General features: G+C 36.1%; 1 protein-coding gene across 1 annotated transcript in view; it reads left to right on the top strand.

The window, feature by feature from the left end:
• Positions 1-20,969, top strand: part of ABCB11 (ATP binding cassette subfamily B member 11) — a 991,743-nt gene that overhangs the window by 562,381 nt on the left and 408,393 nt on the right. Inside the window, exons 10-11 of the mRNA XM_044075586.1 lie at positions 16,741-16,865; positions 17,113-17,287. Of these exons, the coding sequence (XP_043931521.1) occupies positions 16,741-16,865; positions 17,113-17,287 (300 nt within the window). The remainder of the gene's footprint in view (positions 1-16,740; positions 16,866-17,112; positions 17,288-20,969) is intronic.

A 20,969-nucleotide genomic window follows, 5' to 3' on the forward strand; every position in this document is an offset into this window, starting at 1 on the left:
TTTAAAAGCAAGAAATCCCATCCATAAATACATTTCAACACATCAAACTAATATATTTAGTAGCCACAAGAAAAAAAAAGACAAGTCTTAATACTGACACTTCCTGGTACATTACAGAATATTGTTACCTATTGAATATATCAGATATACATGATAAGCAATTATACTTGTACTTTAGAGAATGCAAGACCAACAATAATTAATTAGCAATCATAAAAGATAAGCAGAGATAAAAAAGAATGTCATAATACAAATTTATTAAATTATTTACAATCTAGCAATTTTGTAAAATGGCAGAACAACTTTCAACAAAACTAGGAGTACAGGTTTAAGAGATAGGCAATATGTGTTAAATGAGAACTATACAGAACAAGGCTAGAGTGAGTATATGGAACCTCATAGGTTGTGCAAGAGGAGGGGAGCATTTTTTTAATGACAGCCTAAAATCCTAGCACAGTTTTTGCATCATCTAGGATCGTATTTTCTTTCCCACATAATATTCCCTATAATTCCATATGTAAATAAACAATTACTTAGCCATTTCTCCTCTTGTGTAACATTACTATGGTATTCAGTGTTTACAGTGCACACCATGTAAAGACTGTATGACATTTTGAATTATGTTGTCAAAGAAATGGTTTCACTAGCACAAACATTAATCTTCCTATTCCATTTTGATTTTTGGTCCAGGAAATGCCCACAGTGTCCATCTCTCATTTTCTTCTCACTACAGGATAGCAAAACATGTGAGTGTCTGAGAATACAGAACTACATAAACATTTGCTTGACCCAGCAGTATTTATGCTGTTGATGTATCGATGTTACACATTTCCTGAAACACAAGGAAGACAGCTTGGTGTGAGTTGTCAGTCATCTGTCAGTGAACAGCTAAGCCATAAATGTCAAAAATATTTACATCTTGGACTAACACGGTCTAGAATAGGGGACCACCATCTTTTTTTAAGTAAAACTCTTTGTGCTTTTTACAGAAACAACTAAATAATCCACTTGTTTAGCTAAGATAAGAAAGAATACATAAACTGCTAAGTAGATGGCAAAGAATAAAACTGAAAGTAAAGCACTGAAGGATATAACTACAAGAATGCAGTAAGTGATAATGATAATTTTCTAAGGAATGGACAAAATAACCTGACAAAGTCAATTACACATACGCTGACATGCCGTGGTGTTGTGGAGTGTACTACAGAAGAAGGAAAGGAAGACTTAGCAAATAAAAACATCAACATCATGTCAGCATAATAGCTCAAATCGGGCTCTGTTGAGATAGAACATTTTTTAAAACAATACATGATGCAGGTGTATTGGGCATGACTACAAATCTGTTTTTGTTTCAAGTGTTCAACAACAGAGGATCTCTAAGACTCCTCCTAGATAATATTGGGGTTCATGACTGAACCCTGGAAACTAGAGCTCAAAGACAGCAATAGTAACTATTATATCACAATGCTGCCTCGAAATTGAAGATTTTGGGTAGAATTCATAGAACTCTCCACAGAAGAGCAACTTACACTGCTAAATAAAGCAAATAATGCTGCCCTGAATTAATGAGATGCAGATTCTTGCATACTCTGTCTGGTGCTGAGTCTCATTAAGACCGAATTTACATGTTTAAAAATGCTCATCCAAGTAATTTTAGCAACTACTCAGCTGAGTGCCCTACAAACCCAAGCAACTGTTACCACCTAGTCCTCTAGATCCTTTTATAGACACACTCACACACAAATGCACACACACACACACACACACACACACACACACACACACACACACACACACACACACACACACACACAGATGCGCGCATGCGCACACACACACACACACACACACACACACACACACACACACACACACACACACACACACACACACACACACACACACACAATCTCTAAGGAAAGAGGGTATGAGAGAAGTTTGTTTTACTACCTATGCTGTATCTAGCACAATTCAAAAGGGTTCTACTCTAAAAGGGCGCTGCTATAAGCAGTTAAGTCCCAAGTGGTCAAATCCTACTGTTTCAAAGCCAGGGGACTCGTGCATCTTGTAGGTAGGTTAAAGTGCTGCTTGTGCTTGAACTCGAATATGAGTTCAGGCAAGCAGCACTGGGGAGGGAGCACTGCTTGCTCTCAAACTGGAATATAGAATCAGGCAATCAGCTGTTGGGAGGGAGTGGAAGGGGGGATTTCTATTAGGGAGTGGGAAGGAGGTTTAGGTTTAGGGAGCAGAAGGGGGGTTGTAGGACTAGGGAGTTAGAATGGAGTTTTAGGGTTTAGAAGATATTGAGGAAGTTTGGTTTAGAGAGGGCAGTTAAAGTTTTAGGTTTAGTGGAAAGGAAAGGAACTTTAGGATTAGGGAGCAACCAGGGAATTTAGGTTTAGAGACGGGATTGGAATTTTAGATTTCACCAGTGATCAGGGACTTTAGAGTTAGGGAGGTGGAGTGCAGGATTAGGGTTATGGACTGAGGAGTCAGGTTGGGGACTTGGGTATAGTTTTAGATTTAGGGTTTAGGTTCTATTAGGTCTATGTAGTATGTTGGATCAGGTATGGGGGATGGTTATGTAGGAAAGGGAGCTCAGACTATTGGGAATTCAACCATTTTCTTTTTTCAGCAAGTGGCAGTGAAAAGGTATGTTGAAAGCTACTAGCACTTGACCACCTGTAGTAGATCCAGCCAAAACACATGCCTTCTCAGTTGAATAGATTTGCAAAGATAAAAGAATCCAATCTAAAAATGAACATACTTCTTTCACAAAGTAGGTGATGAGGCACAGAACAGCTCTCCAAAGAAGGTTGCATAGGTAAACATAAGGATATAATTTAGGAATGCAGTAGACAAACATGGGGCAGCGTTTGTGGGTGGGTTAATGAAGTAGGCTGGGGGCAAATTATACTTATGAATTATGCCAGAAAAAGGGATCTGAGTATAGAAGACACAATGTGAAGTGACACGAGAGTCCAGCAGTAAAATATTAATTTTATTAAGCGCTTTCATCCCTTAATGTCAGCAACTTCATCAGAATGAACAAGGTTAAAAAGACAAGGCAATTTAAAACATTCTTAAACACACCCACTATTCAAAGTAACCAAAAGAATGAAACTTCCTATTCCCTCACCACAGAACAATGCACAACAGAATTAAATACATCAAATTGCCAGCACAAGTCACTGTTTGTTTCAAGCCAAAACAATACTAATAAAAATCAAACATTTTATAAAAATCCCATGGATCTGAGTTTTAAAATACAATTAATTGATAAGTTACCATTTAAACCAGGTGGCTAAGTAGCAACAGTGGTACTCACAGCTTATAAAGGTAGTCTGTCATAGAATAATTTTATCCTGCACTCACAAATAACCTCTGCTCATTTGGTAGATTATTAAGGCTAGGATCTGTTAACAAACTGCTTCAAGTAGTAGTGTTTGATTCCCTCAGATTCCATTTGCCTAATTGTGTGGCTCTAAACAAATCACTTAACTAAAGAGCAGTTAAAATATAAGCTAATTGAAGGACATACAGTCCTTCCTAGATATTAATTTGAATAAGTGCTTAATATACCACTCATAAAATTATGTACTGCTCATGATCTAGAAGAGAGTCTTATATGGGCCCAATGATATAAAGCTACCAAACTACATTTACATTTTTGAGGTACCCAATCTTGGAGAGGAGAAAAACATGTTAAAGACCTTAAGAGACACTGATCTTAAAATACCCCTGTGAGTGTATGTTAAATTAAACCTAAAACTTTGCTGAATGAAGTACTCAACTTCTTCTTCTTCTTCTTCTTCTTCTTCTTTTTCTTCTTTTTTCCGTTAGCACGCAGGATCACCATGTCCTGAATGGTAGAGTTTTTTGTAAGTGTCGAACGGCAGAGCGGTGCCCCAACCTTCCCAAGAAGGCACAAGGCACAGCACACACCTACACACAATTTAGATTTAGAAATCCCAATGCCTGCATGTCTTGGATGTGGGGGGTGGGGGGAGCACCCGGAGGAAACCCCCGCACCACAGGGGGAGGACATGACTGCAGAGAGAAAGAGCAGACCCCACCCAGAGAACAACCGAGAACCTCTCTTGCTGCTGTGGCAATGCTAACCACTGCACCACCGTGGCCGCCCTGAATGAATGAAGTACTCAACAGTGAGCAATAATGCCTTTCACCTTACAAAAACAAATCTTTATTATCCCAACAAGTAAAGGTTGAAGAAAATGAAACCCCTGCATATTATAAAGTAGCCCATTAAATTTTAAGAAAGATAAGCCGAGGCCAAAAATGTCTTACAACTACCTGGTAAGCAAAGTTAGTTTCACATTCCATGTTGTAGGGCAGGACACCTAGGATAGATTTTGTATAATAAAAATACTAGTAGACTTATGAGCCTTGAACAATACAATGACGGTACATGATGATCTGTGCCTATGAATCAGCAAGTCAAATTGCTGCAGCAGTTAATTTTCTTCTGGGTGAAAAAAAGATAAACACTCTGTGCTAGAATACAAATATACAGCACAGGCTTTGTTTGTGCTAGAATACAAATATACAGCACAGGCTTTGTTTGTGCTAGAATACAAATATACAGCACAGGCTTTGTTTGTGCTAGAATACAAATATACAGCACAGGCTTTGTTTGTGCTAGAATACAAATATACAGCACAGGCTTTGTTTGTGCTAGAATACAAATATACAACACAGGCTTTGTTTGTGCTAGAATACAAATATACAGCACAGGCTTTGTTTGTGCTAGAATACAAATATACAGCACAGGCTTTGTTTGTGCTAGAATACAAATATACAACACATGCTTTGTTTGTGCTAGAATACAAATATACAGCACAGGCTGCTCATTACAATACACTTAACTCATTTCAGTGATCCAATTTCTTGTCCCAGATTTAGCTTTGTGGGATCAGTAACCTGATATGAACATTTTCTACATCAATTGCAGTCATGTCTTTTAGAACGGTATTTGTTTCTTACCATGTTTTGCTTCTGTTGGTGAATACACTGTGTCAGGTAAGTGGTATAAATATGGCTGGTGAAGCACATTCACGGAGTTCAACTTTCCTCACAGATAGCCCAGTAAAAAAAAACATATTTTTAGCAATGAAAAACCTGTTTAATCAGAGTTTGTCCCTCTTAAGAGAGCAATGTTTTTGAAAGGCTTGAAATCTATGGGTTACGAACCGCATATGATACGGCTTCTCCATATGATGGATGAGTTGTTGTCAACTTTTCTCCCTATAAATAGCATATTTTTAGCTGGAGCATTGAGTCTTAATAATTAGTTTCTTTAAGGCATGCTGATTTAGTTGAGCCTGCTGTGAAAATCAAGATTCACTAAATTAAACTATAGTTATTGCTACTGTATATTGAACCTAAGAAAAGTCTTACTATGTACTACAAGATGGGTTAAACATATGTATACAAAATACTTTTATCGCCGACTCTTTAAACTAAAGATGCCTTTCTGATTATATGGAATGCTTCTAAAGCAGCCACATAATTCAAGCTTAAGCTTAAAAAAATGTGTGTGTGTGTGTGTGTGTGTGTGTGTGTGTGTGTGTGTGTGTGTGTGTGTGTGTGTGTGTGTGTGTGTATGTTATATACATACATACATACAAATATTTCAAACAATGGTATTAATGCCCTTCTAGCCTAACAATAAACCATGATAAGTGCCGAGGCTGTTTTAAAAATATGTAAACTAGTACTTGCTTTAATGTAATTTGGTAGTCTGTTCCATGCATCACCTACTCTGTCAGAGAACCAATTAGTACACTTCTCATTCCTATACAATCTTCTACATAGGTTGTTTGACAATTCTCTAGGACTTTTTGATAGCCCCAAACATTCCCAGAGGTAGATGTCTTTAAATGCCATATATAACTGAATAAGATCTCCTTGTAGATATCTATAAGAGACACTGTATAAGTTCAGATATTTTAGTCTTTCATAATAACTTAAATTTTCACCTCCATGGATGCCTTTGATAAGGGCGGCCACGGTGGTGTACACAGCAAGAGGTTCTCCGTTCGGTCCTCAGCTGGGGTGCCTTCTGTCGGAGTCTGCATGTCCTCCTGTGGTCGTGGGTTTCCTCCGGGTGCTCGGTTTCCTCCACATCCCAAAGACATGCTGCAGGTGGATTGACACTCTAAATTGGCCCTAGGTGTGCGTGTGAGTGTGCCTTCTGTGGAAGGTTGGGCTGGCAACTCGACACTGTAAAACTCCACTGCCATTCAATGTGCGGACAAGGTGATCCTGCTGGGCTACCCCTAAAAACCGAAAAGAAAAGAAGAAGAAGAAGAAGAAGAAGATGGATGCCTTTGATATATTTCTGCTGTACTCTTTCCAGTTTGCTCACACTTGTTTTCTTATAAGGTTTCCATATTGTTATTCCACACTCAAGTTTGGGTCTAATGTAACTAACAAGCAATGACTTCATCATTTCTGATTTCCTAGACTTTATAAATCTTTTTATACAACCTATAGTTCTGTAACTATCATTAACCAAGGTGTTGATAGGATTAGAAAAACTGAATGCTGGATCTACCCATATACCCGGGTCCTTAAATGAGTCTACAGTTTCAATCACTGCATGCTGTATTAAATATTCACCTTTCAGTTTATGTCTCCCAAATCTCATATGCTTAGGTTTTGAAGTATTTATCAGCATATTATTCTCATGTGCCCAAATGGCCAGTTTAGTAAAGTTCTTTTGCAGGCATGCCTTATCTGTAACACATGTAATCAGTTTACTCAATTTCAGGTCATCTGCTTATAGTCTGTAGAGCACCTCAGATGAAAAAGTTAGGTCTGAAAGATGCAATCTAAACTATTAAGGGCTTAGGGCAGAGCCCTGTAGGACAGTCTGACTGTAACCAAGGATTTTACCTGCCCAGTTGTTGTATGATATGTGCCATGTTGCCGAATGTAGCTGAATGGTTAAGTAACAGCCTTATGTGCAGTAGGTGCAGTGTTCGAATACACACACAGGTTATTTCATTGACAGAACCTACCTAGTCAAAATAAGGGAAGCCACCTCAAGTAGTAGACCCGTAACAAGTGGTGTACCCCAGGGATCTGTCTTGGGGCCTCTGCTGTTTGGGATATAATTCTCGGAGGTGCAGGCCAAATCTAGTGGGCTATGGCTGACCAAGTTTTTAGATGACTGTAAGCTGGGTGCTGTCATCAATTCCACTAATGATGTGGACATCCTCCAAGAGGGTCTCACCCAAACAAATGACTGGTGCCAGAAACAGGGCCACAAACTGAATGCCAAAACATGTCATCATCCATTTTGGGGAGAGTGCCATCCCCACAAATGATCAAATTGATAATAAGGTACTAAGCATGCAATCAGTCTTGAGGGACTTGGGCATCCAGGTTGATAGCAAACTGACTTTTGACCACCATATTACCTCTGTTGTATGGAAAGCTTTTTACATGGCCCACCTCATTAGTAAGGGTATCTCATTTAGGAACAAGGTGGTCATAACATCCCTGTATTCTTCCCTTATAACACCCATTATTGAGTACAATGCCCCTTTCGGCATGTACCTCACAAAGCACATGCAGCAGCTGGAGAGGCCACAGAGGTTCCTCACCCGGAGGATCCAGGGCCTCAAACATCTACCCTACACATATAGGCTTAAAGCCCTGTCAATCTACTTAGTTTCCTACAGACTCCTCAGAGGTGACCTCTGTCTGGCATACAAAATAATCTCAGACCCCGCCCTGATGGGACTGCTGCATATCCGCAAGTCAAGCTCCACTCGAGTAAATCACACGAGCAGCCTCAACCTGCTTCCGTGACATCAATAAGACTTGGTGAGACAGATTTGTGTTCCAGAGACTCCCTCTTTTGTGGAATAAACTCCCTCTCCACATAAAGCAGAGTACCTCATTAAACCTTTTTAAGCGCAACCTGGATAACTGGATGGGGAACAGAAAATTCACACCTGGGATTCCAACTGTGTCCCTGCTGGACAGTGGTATAGGGTACTGACTTGTTGTAACATGGGCTAAATTCTTGGCTAGGCTTGTAAGGGCCTCAGGGCTAATAGCCCAGTAACTTCCTATGATCCTATGTCCTATTTGTAAACCATGCAGCTATCCATCTTATCACAAGTACAGCAATACCTAGTTATTCTAATTTATTGATCAGTGTTTTGTGTCAAATGTTGAAGTTAAATCTTTATAAATTACATCATAGCACAATTTTCCATTCATAGCTGTTATTATATTGTTATAGAACATCCTGTTTCAGGTGGTAATAGATCTATTTTCAACATAAGCATGCTGATATATGGTTTTAAGTCCCAACCTATCCAGTTCTGAGAATAACTTATCCAATATTACTTTCTCCATTATTTTTCCACAACAAGAAAGTAGACTTAAGGGTCTGCATGACTCTGGTTTTGTCTTACTCCCTTTTTCCTTTAAAAACAGGTTTAATAAGCGTATGCCTCCAATCTTCAGGAATCTCCCCATATTTATATGACCTAGTGAATAATAGATATATAATGGCATCTCCCTTTAATTCCTCCTAATCTTTTGGGTTTCTAATGGACCCCATTCCTAAGTCAAAGTATGATTAAAGTTCATGAAATTAGTATTGTTTCAATCTTTGATGTCAGCCAGAAGTGCTCTATGCAGCACCCGCAATGTACCTAGTAATGACTCCTTCTGCAATTCATATGGGGTTACATGGATTGGTAACATATCTAAATATGATTGCAGATTCTTTTTTTTTTATAAGACCCATTTCTCCTACTACTATTGGAACTGTCTGGGTATCTTTCTTCCACACTGCTCTCATTTCTGCCTGTAGATCCTGATATTTTATGACTTTGTGTCTCTCTGTGCACAAGACACCAAAGTCACTGGGTGTGGTGATTTCAATGATCAATGCTACTTTTGCCTTCTTTTCATGGACCACTATATCCAGTTTTCTAGCATCCATATTTTGAACTGTTGGTAATGGGTGATCCCATGTGATATAAACTTCATAATTTTCTGTGATTCTTTGTGGTTCATGTTTCCAGTGTTTTTCAACCACTTCAATACCATAATGTTTGTACAATCCCCAGTGCAACAATCTTGCCACATTATTATGCCTTTCACTATGCATGTCACAACCAGCAATGAGGTGTGCGACTGTTTCCAATTTGTTTTTTCAAAGCCTACATTTGTCTATTTCTCCCAATTGTTCAATGGACTTTTGTAAACCAATGTGTACGCAGCCCACTATCTTGGGCCACCAATATTAACCTTTCCTCTCTTGGTTTAAATTTGCCTTTCCTTAACCATTTCTGCATTTGTTCCTGATCAAGCTTAGGTTGTTCCAGTAGTTTTCAAAACTTGCAACTATATTTATGCTTTTTCCACATTTCTTACCTTCTCATCTGGTCCTTCACTTTACATTCTTTCTTTTGTTTTTTGGCACATTCAGTTGCTGCCTGATTTTTATCTACTTCTGGTTTGATTTCCATTCCTGCTTGATGCCAATATACTTCTGCTAGATTAAGCAGAGAAGTAATTTTAGATTTATTCTCCTCATGTTTCAAAACTTTCATTACATTTGGGTCTTGTGAGGTCAGCAGATATATGTGGAGTCCCACGATTGCAGATCTATACATGTAATCAATTTCAAGGAGGCCCAGCCCTCCTTCGGAATGGGGAATAGATAATCTTGGTATGCACTGATTATTATAAATCATTTGGTGAGCATGAAGCATCCTTCTTGTTTTCCTATGTAGTCTATCAAACATGTTTTGGGGCCAATCAATCACTCCAAAACTGTAAGTTAGGATAGGAAGAGCAAATTGGTTTATAGCTTGTATTTTGTTCCTAGGTGGCAATGCTGTTTTCAGGATTAATTTAAGTCTTCCAAAGTATTCTTTACTAAATTTTATTTACATTTGCTCATGTTTTATTGTTGATCCTTCATCAGTTCCCAAATATTTATACACCTGCTCATGCTCAAGTTCTTTTTCATCACAATCTTGTTCCAAACTGATGTTTTCCTGGTGCTGCAGTTTTCCTGCTTTAAAGGTTGCTTTTGCACATTTATCAAGACCAAATGACATTCTTATATCATCTGAAAAAGTTTTGACAACTTACAGTTGTGCTTTCAGTTCCTCATCTGATGAGCTATACAGTTTTAAATCATTGACAAAGAGAAGATGAGAAGTCTTTATACTTTGTTGTTTTCTAGGAGCCAAATTGTAACCATGGCCTAAGCTGTTAAGTAGACAACATAATGGGTTAATTGCTATGCAGAATAGCAGCAGTGCAGAGAGTGACCCTGAAATATCCCTCCTTTGGATTTTTACCCCTGGGATAATAATTTGTCCTTTATCATGGCTTAATTGCAAAGTGGTCTGCCACTGTTTCATGGTCACTGTAATGCAGTCGATCACTGTAGGGTGTATTTTATACATTTTTAAGCACTCTTTTATCCATGAATGTGGGATACTATCAAACTTTTTTTGTAGTCAATCCATGCCATACTTAGATTCTTCCCCTTTTTACAGTTCTCCATTATGACTTTATTTAACAACAAATGATCCTTTGTTCCATATGACTTTCTTTTATTGCCCTTTTATTCTACTGCCATAATTGAGTTTTCATCTAAATGACTATAAACTATGTCAACATCAATTCCCATGTATAGTTTATACATCATCGGAAGGCAAGTTATTGGTCTATAATTTTTAGGGTAGCTTGCAGTTTCACTCTTAAGTAGGAGCATTGATTTTCCTGTTGTTAGCCAGGTCGGTGTCTGTTCAGGGTGTCATATAAATAGTTCTTACTCATGGCTAAATGTTTGTGCAAAGATGTTAATACTTTCAAACAAAAGTTAGGTACTGCATTTGGGCCTGGGGTTTTCCAATTAGAAGCTTTTCTTAACTTTGTTTCAATCTCTCTGGCTGTTACTTTATCACATTTCATATCCTGTACCTTTAAACTTCTTATTCATTTTTTTACTTCTTCTATCCATTTAGCATCTTTGTTATGTTCCACAGGATCGTCATAGATACTTCTCCAAAATGTATCTATTTCTTCTTTTTTTGGGGCTCTTTCAATTCCTTTTACCTTGTTTCCTAATTCTCTATAAAACTTTTTTCGGTCCTCAATAAATTGCTTATTTTGTACTTTTCCTTTATATTTATCTGCGTATCTTCTACGTTTTTCACTTGTGCTGAGATTTTTAGTTTATTTGCGATAGTGCATGATAGATCCTGGTCTGTTCTAATACTGAACATCACTTTTAGCATGTCTATCTTAGTATTTATCTGTTCCCTTTTCTATATTCTTCTAACAGTGACACTTTTTGTCTTAATTGCTTTATAGTTTTTTCTGTTTGATACTTCGATGATGGTATTCGATTGCTGCCTCTTCTATACTCTTCTAATAGTGGCACTTCTTGTCTTAATTGCTTTATAGTTTTCTCTCTTCGGTACTTCCATGATGGCATTCAATTCTGCCTGTCCTTTCTCTCACTACCATGTGTTCTTGTGGTAGAACTTTATCAGTTATTAATTTAGCTGCACAGTAACATATCCTGTTCACTTCTGTTATATCGCATGGATCTTAAGGCACAGTCTTAATCACTGTGTTCATTTGTTTTATCAAACTTCTGACTTTTTGGGTTTTATTGACCTTCTGCAGTCTATTTCTTTCCTATGTCTATTAAATCAAGTAACTCTTCTCTTAGCTCATTTTTTTCAAAACTGAGGGCACATTTTTTGTTTTCCATTTCCTGCGGACATTCTATAGAAAGTGATATAGCATCTTTCTGTGGCACACTCTTTAATTTTATCCTGTGCCATCAGTTGCTCTGTCATATGAGACTCAACTGGCCTATCACTCCTCAATACTGACTGCATCAGAGTTTCCACAGTTTCCTGTCCCTGCTCTTGCTGTCTAGCTTGAAGTGAACATTTAAACTCATTTTCTGTGGAAGGTTCCAAAATATCTTCATATGGCACCTCACCAGTTGCTTCCTGTTCCACTGATTTCCCCTTAATTTGGATATCCATTGCTCTATCCTCTTGTGGTGCTTTCTGAAGTAGATTTTCTACACTGAATCCTTCACTTCACAAGTACTCAATAATCTCAGTTTCTATTTCTTTAACTTTTCCATTACTAATTTCCTTTTTTACTTTTCTTCTTTGTCTTGTTTTTTTGCTTTGTAAAGTTTTCCTTGTCCAGATTCCTTTGCCTGTATTTCTCGTCATACATCTTTGGTGCTGCTCTTTTTGTATTAGTTAGTTTTGCTTTCTCCTTTGCATAAAAATTATACCACATTAAATCTCATTTTCTTTCTTCTTCCTGCTTCTCCTTACTTTGGGGACTCACTCCATCATGCTGTAATGTAACCTGTCTTAGACTTTCTACACCAAATCCTTCACTTTACAAACACTCTATAACTTCAACTTCTATTTTTTTTAACTTTTACTTTACTAATTTTCTTTTCTTCATTCCATCTTTGTGATATTTTTTTATTGAGACATTTTCCATATCCAGATGCCTTTGCCTATATTTCTCTTCTAATAACTTTGGGGCTGCCTTCTTTATATTGATTAATTTGGTTTTCTGCTTTGCATAAATATTGCACTATATCAAATCTCTCTTTCTTTCCATGTCCATATTTTTTTATATTTTTCAAAAATCTCTAGGTTTTGTTTATATTTTCGCACTTTCTCAGATGCTCTTTTTTCCAAACAGATCAAAATGGTACTGTAAGGTCTTTCAGAAGTGTTCTCAAGTTATTATTGCTAATCCTGTATCCTGTTCTTTGTTAGGATGCAGTTTGCATAGTTCTTTTCCAATATAATCTAATTTGATTCCAGTATCTGAGGTTACTTGGATGTCACAAGGACAACATATCACCCCCCCCCCTTGCGGAGCCAAACTGTTTTACATAAGATTTTGTAAATATATCTATAATCTATTGTGTCTAAATTTTCGAACCTGCACACAGTTTATAAATGTGCATGTCTTTACTCCTTTTACATCTTGTGTATCTATAAAAAGGTTTCGTATTATGCTCAATATCTTTATACAATTTTTCTTCAAAATTTTCTTGATCTTGTCTGATATTATGCTTAATTTGTTTATCCATCTTGTTTATTTCAGATTTCAAAGATGTAGTTCAACCTCTCTTCCATTTCTTATATTTTTTGTCTCTAACCCTAATCAGGTATCTTGTTCTTATGGAAATATATCTCCTTGACATTTTATGCCTGGATCCTGATGTTAAACATTTTTTTTTATTTATTTTTTTTGTACTCAGTTTTTCTTTCAAAACTTTCCACATTCCATCTGCAGTTTTTTTCACTGAACATATCATTCCAGTTAGTTTTACATAGTGACTGTTTTGCTTATTTATTTATTTATTTATTTATTTATTTATTTATTTATTTATTGTTATTTTATTTTACATTTGTTGACTGGGAATGTCTGATTGAGCCAAAGCCCTTTTTCAGCAGAGGCCCGGGGAGAAAAGCTCCAAATTAAAACAGACAAAATTAAGCTAAGATAATACAAAGAATATAACATTTCATGGTAATTTAAGATCCCAAGCAGTAGTCTAAAATAATTAATGTCAAAAGAAAAACAAGCTACAGTACTGAAATACAAATGCTATATAATATAAATACAGTACCCAGTGTTGTAGGTGGTAATTACATAGAAAGGAAGAAAAAGGAAAAGGTAGAAATGACTTGGGGGGAAGAAAGATAGAGAAGGTAAGTGTAGGTTGGTTATAAGAGGAGACAGTAGAGAATAAGGAGAAAGAAGGGTAAGTCAGTTAGATGAATATATTCAGGGAGGGTAAAAACAGTGGGTACTGCTTCCATATAATCTATAATTAACCTTTTGTGCATTGGTTTAGATTTCAGTTTGGCAGAATTATCTAGTAATAAATTAACTTTTATAACCCCATGATCACTGCACTTCAATGGTGGTAAAGCTTGACTTGAAGTAACAGTAATTTCTTTAGGAACACAAACAATGTCTAGTATGTTCCATTCCCTGGGAGGTTTTTTTTTTACAATCTGAAGCTATTGTTATTCCTGAATATATAATTTTTCTTACTAATGTTGTTGAATTAATATTATTCCAGTCTGTTTCTGGTAAATTTAAGTCCCCAGCTAATATTATTCTTCCCTCCTGTGTTTTCATGTAAGAAATGTATGAATTCCTCTAGGTCATCAGCACTTGACTTTGGTGATCTATACACTACAACAATTGTTATGTGTTCCAGGGTTGTCTTTATTGTCACAGTTGCACAGTCTATAGTATTGGTGTTATCATTGAACATGTAATAATTACAGGTCTCGTAACTATCTTTAATCTCTATCGTAATACCGCCACCTGATTTTTTGTTACAATGTTTATTACAGTAAAAACATTTATACCCTGACAGAACTGGCTTCCAGTCATTGTTCATTAACCATGTTTCACAGAAAATAGCAACATCAATCTTGTGGGAATGCAGTAAATTTCACAATAAAAAAAACTTTATTATTAATGCTCCTAGCATTAACAACCATCAGAGATGCATCAAATGTTGCTATCTGTGATTTGTTAAATTTTCGACTTGGCGAAAATCCTGTCTAGTGTCTGTCAAATATCGCAAAATATCTGCTGCAAAAATTATTTTCCCTTATCTTAACCAAATGTATGCCATCCTGGCTGAACAGATGTGTGCACAAAACTAGGCTTGGATGTTCTACACATTTCCATTTTTAAAACAGGACATTTTTTCCATGTCGGTATTTCTCCAAAAATATATTTTCATTCACGGTGACCTGACTATCCTTTCTATATGTGATTTGTGAAAGATACATCCTAACAGCAGTACAAGCTATACTATCTATGTAAGTTCCCTACTAACAACTAGGGAGTCTTTGTGGATAAGATCATTTGTTCCGAAATGAATAAAAACAGATCAGTACTTCCTTACATTAAGGTATTCCAAGGCTTGTCTCATATCTTCTAGTTTTGCTCCTGGCAAGCATAACACTATTCAATGTTCATTATCTTCTCTGAAAATATAATTATCAGTTCCTCTAATAAATCAATCTCCAATTACAAGAATATCTTTCCAACCAGATCTGAAGAATCTTCATCTCCTAATGTAGTAATATCTGCTCTATCAATTGTTACAAAGGAATGATCTTCATCACCATTGGTCTCATTAATCCCACTGTTTTCTTTGCATATTAAATTTACAAGCATACAGTTCTCATCCAGCTGGCTTTCTACATCCACAGCCTGAGCCATGTAGTCAACATCTGTTTTTCTCTTCTTTTTTCTTATGGTAATGTTCTTCAATCCTTCCACGTTCAGGTTTGATTTCTTCCTTTTCACCTGCCTCCTTGCCTCTTTTTTCTACCATCTCTTTTGGAAAAATGATGCCTTTTTCTGTAGACTGGGGATATTCTGATAGAAAAATGCTATCATTCCCTATAATCTGGGTGTTACATAACAAAGCAGTATCCCTTTTAGTACATATTCTCTTTACTTTACATACAATTATCAGTTTCTTTTTCTTCCTTGTTATTTGTTATGAACTTCTCCCTTTCTTTCTTTTTTGTTTCCTTCTAAACACTGAATCCTCAGACTGTCGAATACTTGCATCCAGAATTCTAAAGTTGTCAGGGGCATCATCTCGTTTCATAGGGGTTAAATGATCTTTACAGACAATAGATGCATCATTTCCTAACTGTGTTCTATCTTTTTCTTTGTCTAACATTATTTATCTCACCAGTCCAGTCATTAATATATGAAGCAGTTCTCCAAGCCATGCCAATTGCACAAGTGCAGTCATCATCAGTAAGTCTAGATTTACTACTAATAATGGTAAGCAAATCATCCAAATGTTAACATGAGGAACACAGATCACCAGTGTTATCAAGTGTTACCTTTAAATATGCATAACATGTCTTACACTGTACAAGAGATTTGTACTTTAGCAAATCATTAATAGCATACTCATTTAAGGAATCCATATTCAGCTTCAAATGAATAAAATATTATAAAAGAAAGGAATAAGCAAAATCAGTAACCACAGAACAAAATATAAATCAATGTAAATCTTCTTGTCTACAAGCTATCCCTTCCTTCCTACAAACAGTGAAAAACAGTGATGAAAAATAAAATATAAACTCAAATAAAACTTCTCTTACCAGTCATCTCCACAGTAAACCACAAACCAATGTAGGATTGTTTAGATAAACTCTGGATTATCCTGTCTGCAGTCAGTGTGAATTTAAAACTGACTAGGCCTCTTGAGATGGCTAGAGCTTGCCTGTCTAAAACCTGTCCTTTTCTAAAAACAAACAGCGAACATTAAAGGTAAAACAAAAAAATATAAATAAAAGTAAATCTTGTTGTCTACAAGCTATCCCTTCCTTCTTACAAACAGTGAAAAACAGTGATAAAAAGTCAAATATAAATTCAAATAAAACTTCTCTTGCCAGTCAACTCCACAGTAAATCACAAACCAAGACAGGATTGTTTAGCTAAGCTCTGGATTCATATATGTATATGTGTGTGCATATGTATACAAGAAAATAATTTTTCAGTTATTGCTTTAATAGATAAATCCAGCACATTTGCAGTTAAAGACTGTTACGACTTAATAAAATTCAATGCTGTGAAAATAATTTATCTTACTGTTGTTTTTTCCTAAACTTTCAGTTTGTTGCAAAACTCACTGGAAGAGAACTACAGGCATATGCCACTGCTGGGGCAGTAGCAGATGAGGTATTGTCATCTGTTCGAACTGTTGCTGCTTTTGGAGCTGAGAAAAAAGAAGTAAAAAGGTTAGATATATCACTCATTTTGTCCTAATTCATTTCACAATCACAAAGTTAAATACAGCATCTCAATGAAAGTGGTAAGCTGATTAATATATTCCAGCTGCAAATACTTGTGCAAAAAAACCCCAGAATATTTTGCACATGAGCAATTAAAATGTTTTATACTTCCTATTCATACTAGTTTATTTGTGCTGTATTCTTCATAGTGGATGTAATGTGAATTTAGTCACTAATTATCTTTTCCCCACAGATACGACAAAAACCTGGTATCTGCCCAGCGGTGGGGTATCCGTAAAGGGATGATAATGGGCTTCTTCACAGGTTATATGTGGTTTATCATCTTCTTGTGCTACGCACTTGCCTTCTGGTATGGATCCAGCCTAGTCATCGAGGAAGAAGAGTACTCACCTGGGAACCTTCTGCAGGTATCGTACACACTGCTGCTTCCTTCCCATTAAAAGCATAGCTTCCCCCTGTTGGTGTTGTATAAGTCTTTCATTTTATATAGAACTGAAGAACAGACAATAACAAATATAGATAACCATGACTCAAAGCAACTATCTTAGTATCTTTACAGATATCCACATTAATTACGCTGCTCACGTAATATAATGTCTGAAACACTATACAGTTAGTGCTTCTAATACATCATATCCAGAAGGGATGGATTACTTGGTAATTTTACATCTTAATGAGTTATAAGTCTGTTTAGCAGAGCTTATGGCAGTCTAAATTACAACAGTAAGGGAAACCAGGGAATGTTATTAACATGTAAAGGCATTAAGCTGGAAAATACAGACTTGAAGGGGCATCCATTTTGCAGATCACAGCTTGCATGCATTGACCATTTGAAGAAATATCCTTGGTGTCATTCTGCCTATCTTTCTTTGACTGACTTATCATTATCAAGTACATTCTGCTATGGGCATGGCAGCATCTCAAAGGCAGGCCATCTTGCGTTGTAAAAGTAAACAGATATCTCCTATTTGGGTTTATAATGTCTTAACTCCTGGAGCAGACAGTCTGGTCCCACCAACAAACTGCATCAGTTTAGTCATCTCTGCAGGATAAGAGAGTAACCATGTTTACTAGCCATTACTTAATATTAACAGGTGGTACTGGCAGCTTACCAATTTCCTTAGTCTGTTGCTAAGCAAGGGGTTGTCTTCTTAGTTAGTATTTATGTCCAAGAGGTTTAGATATTAGGTGTGTCAGGCTTCCACTACCGATACTACATTTCATAATATGGTACAACTAGTTGTTTGAGAGCACATAGAAATAGTTGTAAACAATATATGTGATACTAATTTGATCTGAATGTATGTGTATGTGATATAAATATATAGGATATTAATGTGATATGAATGCATGTGCATGTGATGTGTGATATAAAAAGATATGTATATATATATATATATATATATATATATATATATATATATATATATATATATATATATATATATAGGTTCCATACACTAGATAAAATTTTCACTAATTCAAATAGTGCATGGAATGCTCACTGCAGCAAAAGTGCACTTAATCGAGTGCATACGTGAAGTTCAGTACAACGAACGGGTGTTGTACTGAACTTCCGTGCAGTACTCACGGACCTTAGGGTTAGGGTATGTGTCATATGGGCTATCCCCTTACCATGACCCATGCCCTAACCCTAAGGTTCATGACGACTGCAGCACAGTGAAGAACATAGCAATGTCCTCCACTATGGTGTAGAACAACCAAAAACCAACGAACCAGTAAACGACAAAAGAAAGCCAGACCTACTTGTCTACAGTCCAGGTAAATCCAAACGCAGTATGTACTGTGCTTAAAACAGTCACTAGTAAATGCGAGGAGTAAATCCAAAAGTCTACGCACCAAAGGAATAATGTTGAATGCTTTATTTAACAAAACACGTTTTCGCGGTGTACCAAGTCACCGCTTCCTCAGAACAAAACACCAAACAAGTGAAATTTACCGCCTAAAACATTTATAAAACAACGTAAGTTGCGTGGCAATTTGATTAAATGCTGTTTAAGGGTACAATGACCCATTTAATTCATTGCTCACTCAAAAATAAACAGATACAACCAGAAAAGCCATAAATAAAGTTGTTCAAGGGCTAATTGTTAAGAATAAAAATGTGGAAGCAGTTAAAACCATTTTTTACAAAGAAGGAAAATGATCAATTTACGATGCATTCAACATAAAGGCTTTTGGTTGAATAAAGTAATTTCTTATAGTTAAGAAATACATGAAAATAGGTTAAGTAAAATAAAATAAAAATATCACAGTTTAGCACAAACATTTTAGCTTGACACTAAAAACCAAGGTGCAACAAGTCTGCATCTATATTAGTAGTAATAATAGGGACAAGTGAAACCGAATTAAAATGTTAAAATATTCTAAAAAACTACCTAGTATATGGATTCCTAAAAGAAGAAAGAAACCTGCAAAAGGAATGCCTGTAAAACGAAAAGTGCAGGTGGCCAAATCGTCACTCCTACTAGGTCAGTCACCTAAATGACAAATTGTGTCATGTAAACTAAGTGTTGGAAACCTATCCTAGGGAATGCGACCATATCCTAGTACTACCATAAGCCGCCTAAAATACATGAATGACAACAAAAAGATGTGTCTACAGGTCAAAAAGTAGTATAGTCAGCACAAGTTTGTAAAAGTGTAATTTACAAGTATATTTTAAAATGTGTTATAAAGTATGTATATATGTATGTTTATACAAATTTAAAAAACATAGTGTAAAAAACTATAGTTTAAAACCTATGGTTTAGATTACTTTAATTCAGAAAACTCAGAAAACTTATAAAAATGAAAAATCTCATAAGGGGCAAGGAATAGTATATCATCTCATGTAACTCCTCAATTTAAGAATACACGAAATGTTACAGTGTTCATTAAGACCTGGGATTCTAAAAGAATTCAGTAATAACTGCCATTCTAATTCTCATGCCTCAAGGAGAAGGCTAACTGGGCCACCTCTTAATAGACTGTGGTACTTCATCAATAGCCATAAAGCAAAACGTGTGTCCAACATATTTTACACAATGTCTTGCTAATGCATTAATTTCATTTTTAGTTCTTATAGCATACAGGTGTTCGTACACCCTATCACGGAGTCTTCGGTCTGTTTTTCCCACATAAAATGCATCACAGCAATTACATAAGGCCAGGTAAACAATAGATCTAGATGCACAGTTAAGTCTTTGGTTAATGTAGTGTTTCCTATTTCCTATCACAAAGAAATTGCAAATTTTTACATGTTTGCAGTATCTACAGGACCCACAAGAAAAGCAACCTTTAGACTTAGTAGTATTGTCTGGTCTATTGTTATTTTCAAGTATTGATTTTAGATTGTTACCTCGTTTGTATACAAACCTTGGAGTAATGCCTAATTTTTCATGAAGTAACTCGTTGTTCAATATGAAGTGCCAGTTTTTAATTAAAATATGTTGAATATCAGCAGAGTCACTACTAAAGGTAGAAATGAAACTAATGTTAAAAGTTACAGCTTTGATGTTAGTACTAGAGTAGTTCTCAATAGGAAAGGTACAATCACTAACATCTACGGGAAGATTCGTGTCTTCCTCCATTGGTACTAACTTTTTAAGTAATGGAGAGTATCAACCATTAAAACACTTGTAGTTGATCTCCTCTAAAAGATCTGAAAATAAGCTCATAGGATAGTCTCTGCTTAAGAACATACCTCTTAGTTTGTTACATTCCTGTATAAAATCAGTTTCCCTACTGCACATTCTAGCAGCTCTAATTAGTTGGCCCTTAATTATGGCCCTTTTCTGTTTATAAGGATGTAAACTATGAAAGTGTAAAAAAGAGTTGCAGTAGGTTGGTTTTCTGTAAATAGTAGAGAAATATGCTGAGTGTAATATGTCTTTGTAGAGTTTTACATCTAAGTAGTCTATCTCAGAGGAAGAAAAAGTAGATGTAAAACTCAAAAAGGAAGTGGAATCATTTAACAAGTCTATCAGTAAAGTAGCGTCATCTGCGTCACCCTTAAAAAGGAAAAATAAGTCATCAAGGTACCTAGTATAAAAACTGATTTTACTCATTAAGTTAGTGTTTGAGAAA

Source organism: Protopterus annectens, chromosome 6.part1 (assembly GCF_019279795.1).
Source record: "Protopterus annectens isolate FY-2018-M chromosome 6.part1, PAN1.0, whole genome shotgun sequence".
Classification (NCBI taxonomy): Eukaryota; Metazoa; Chordata; order Ceratodontiformes; family Protopteridae; genus Protopterus; species Protopterus annectens.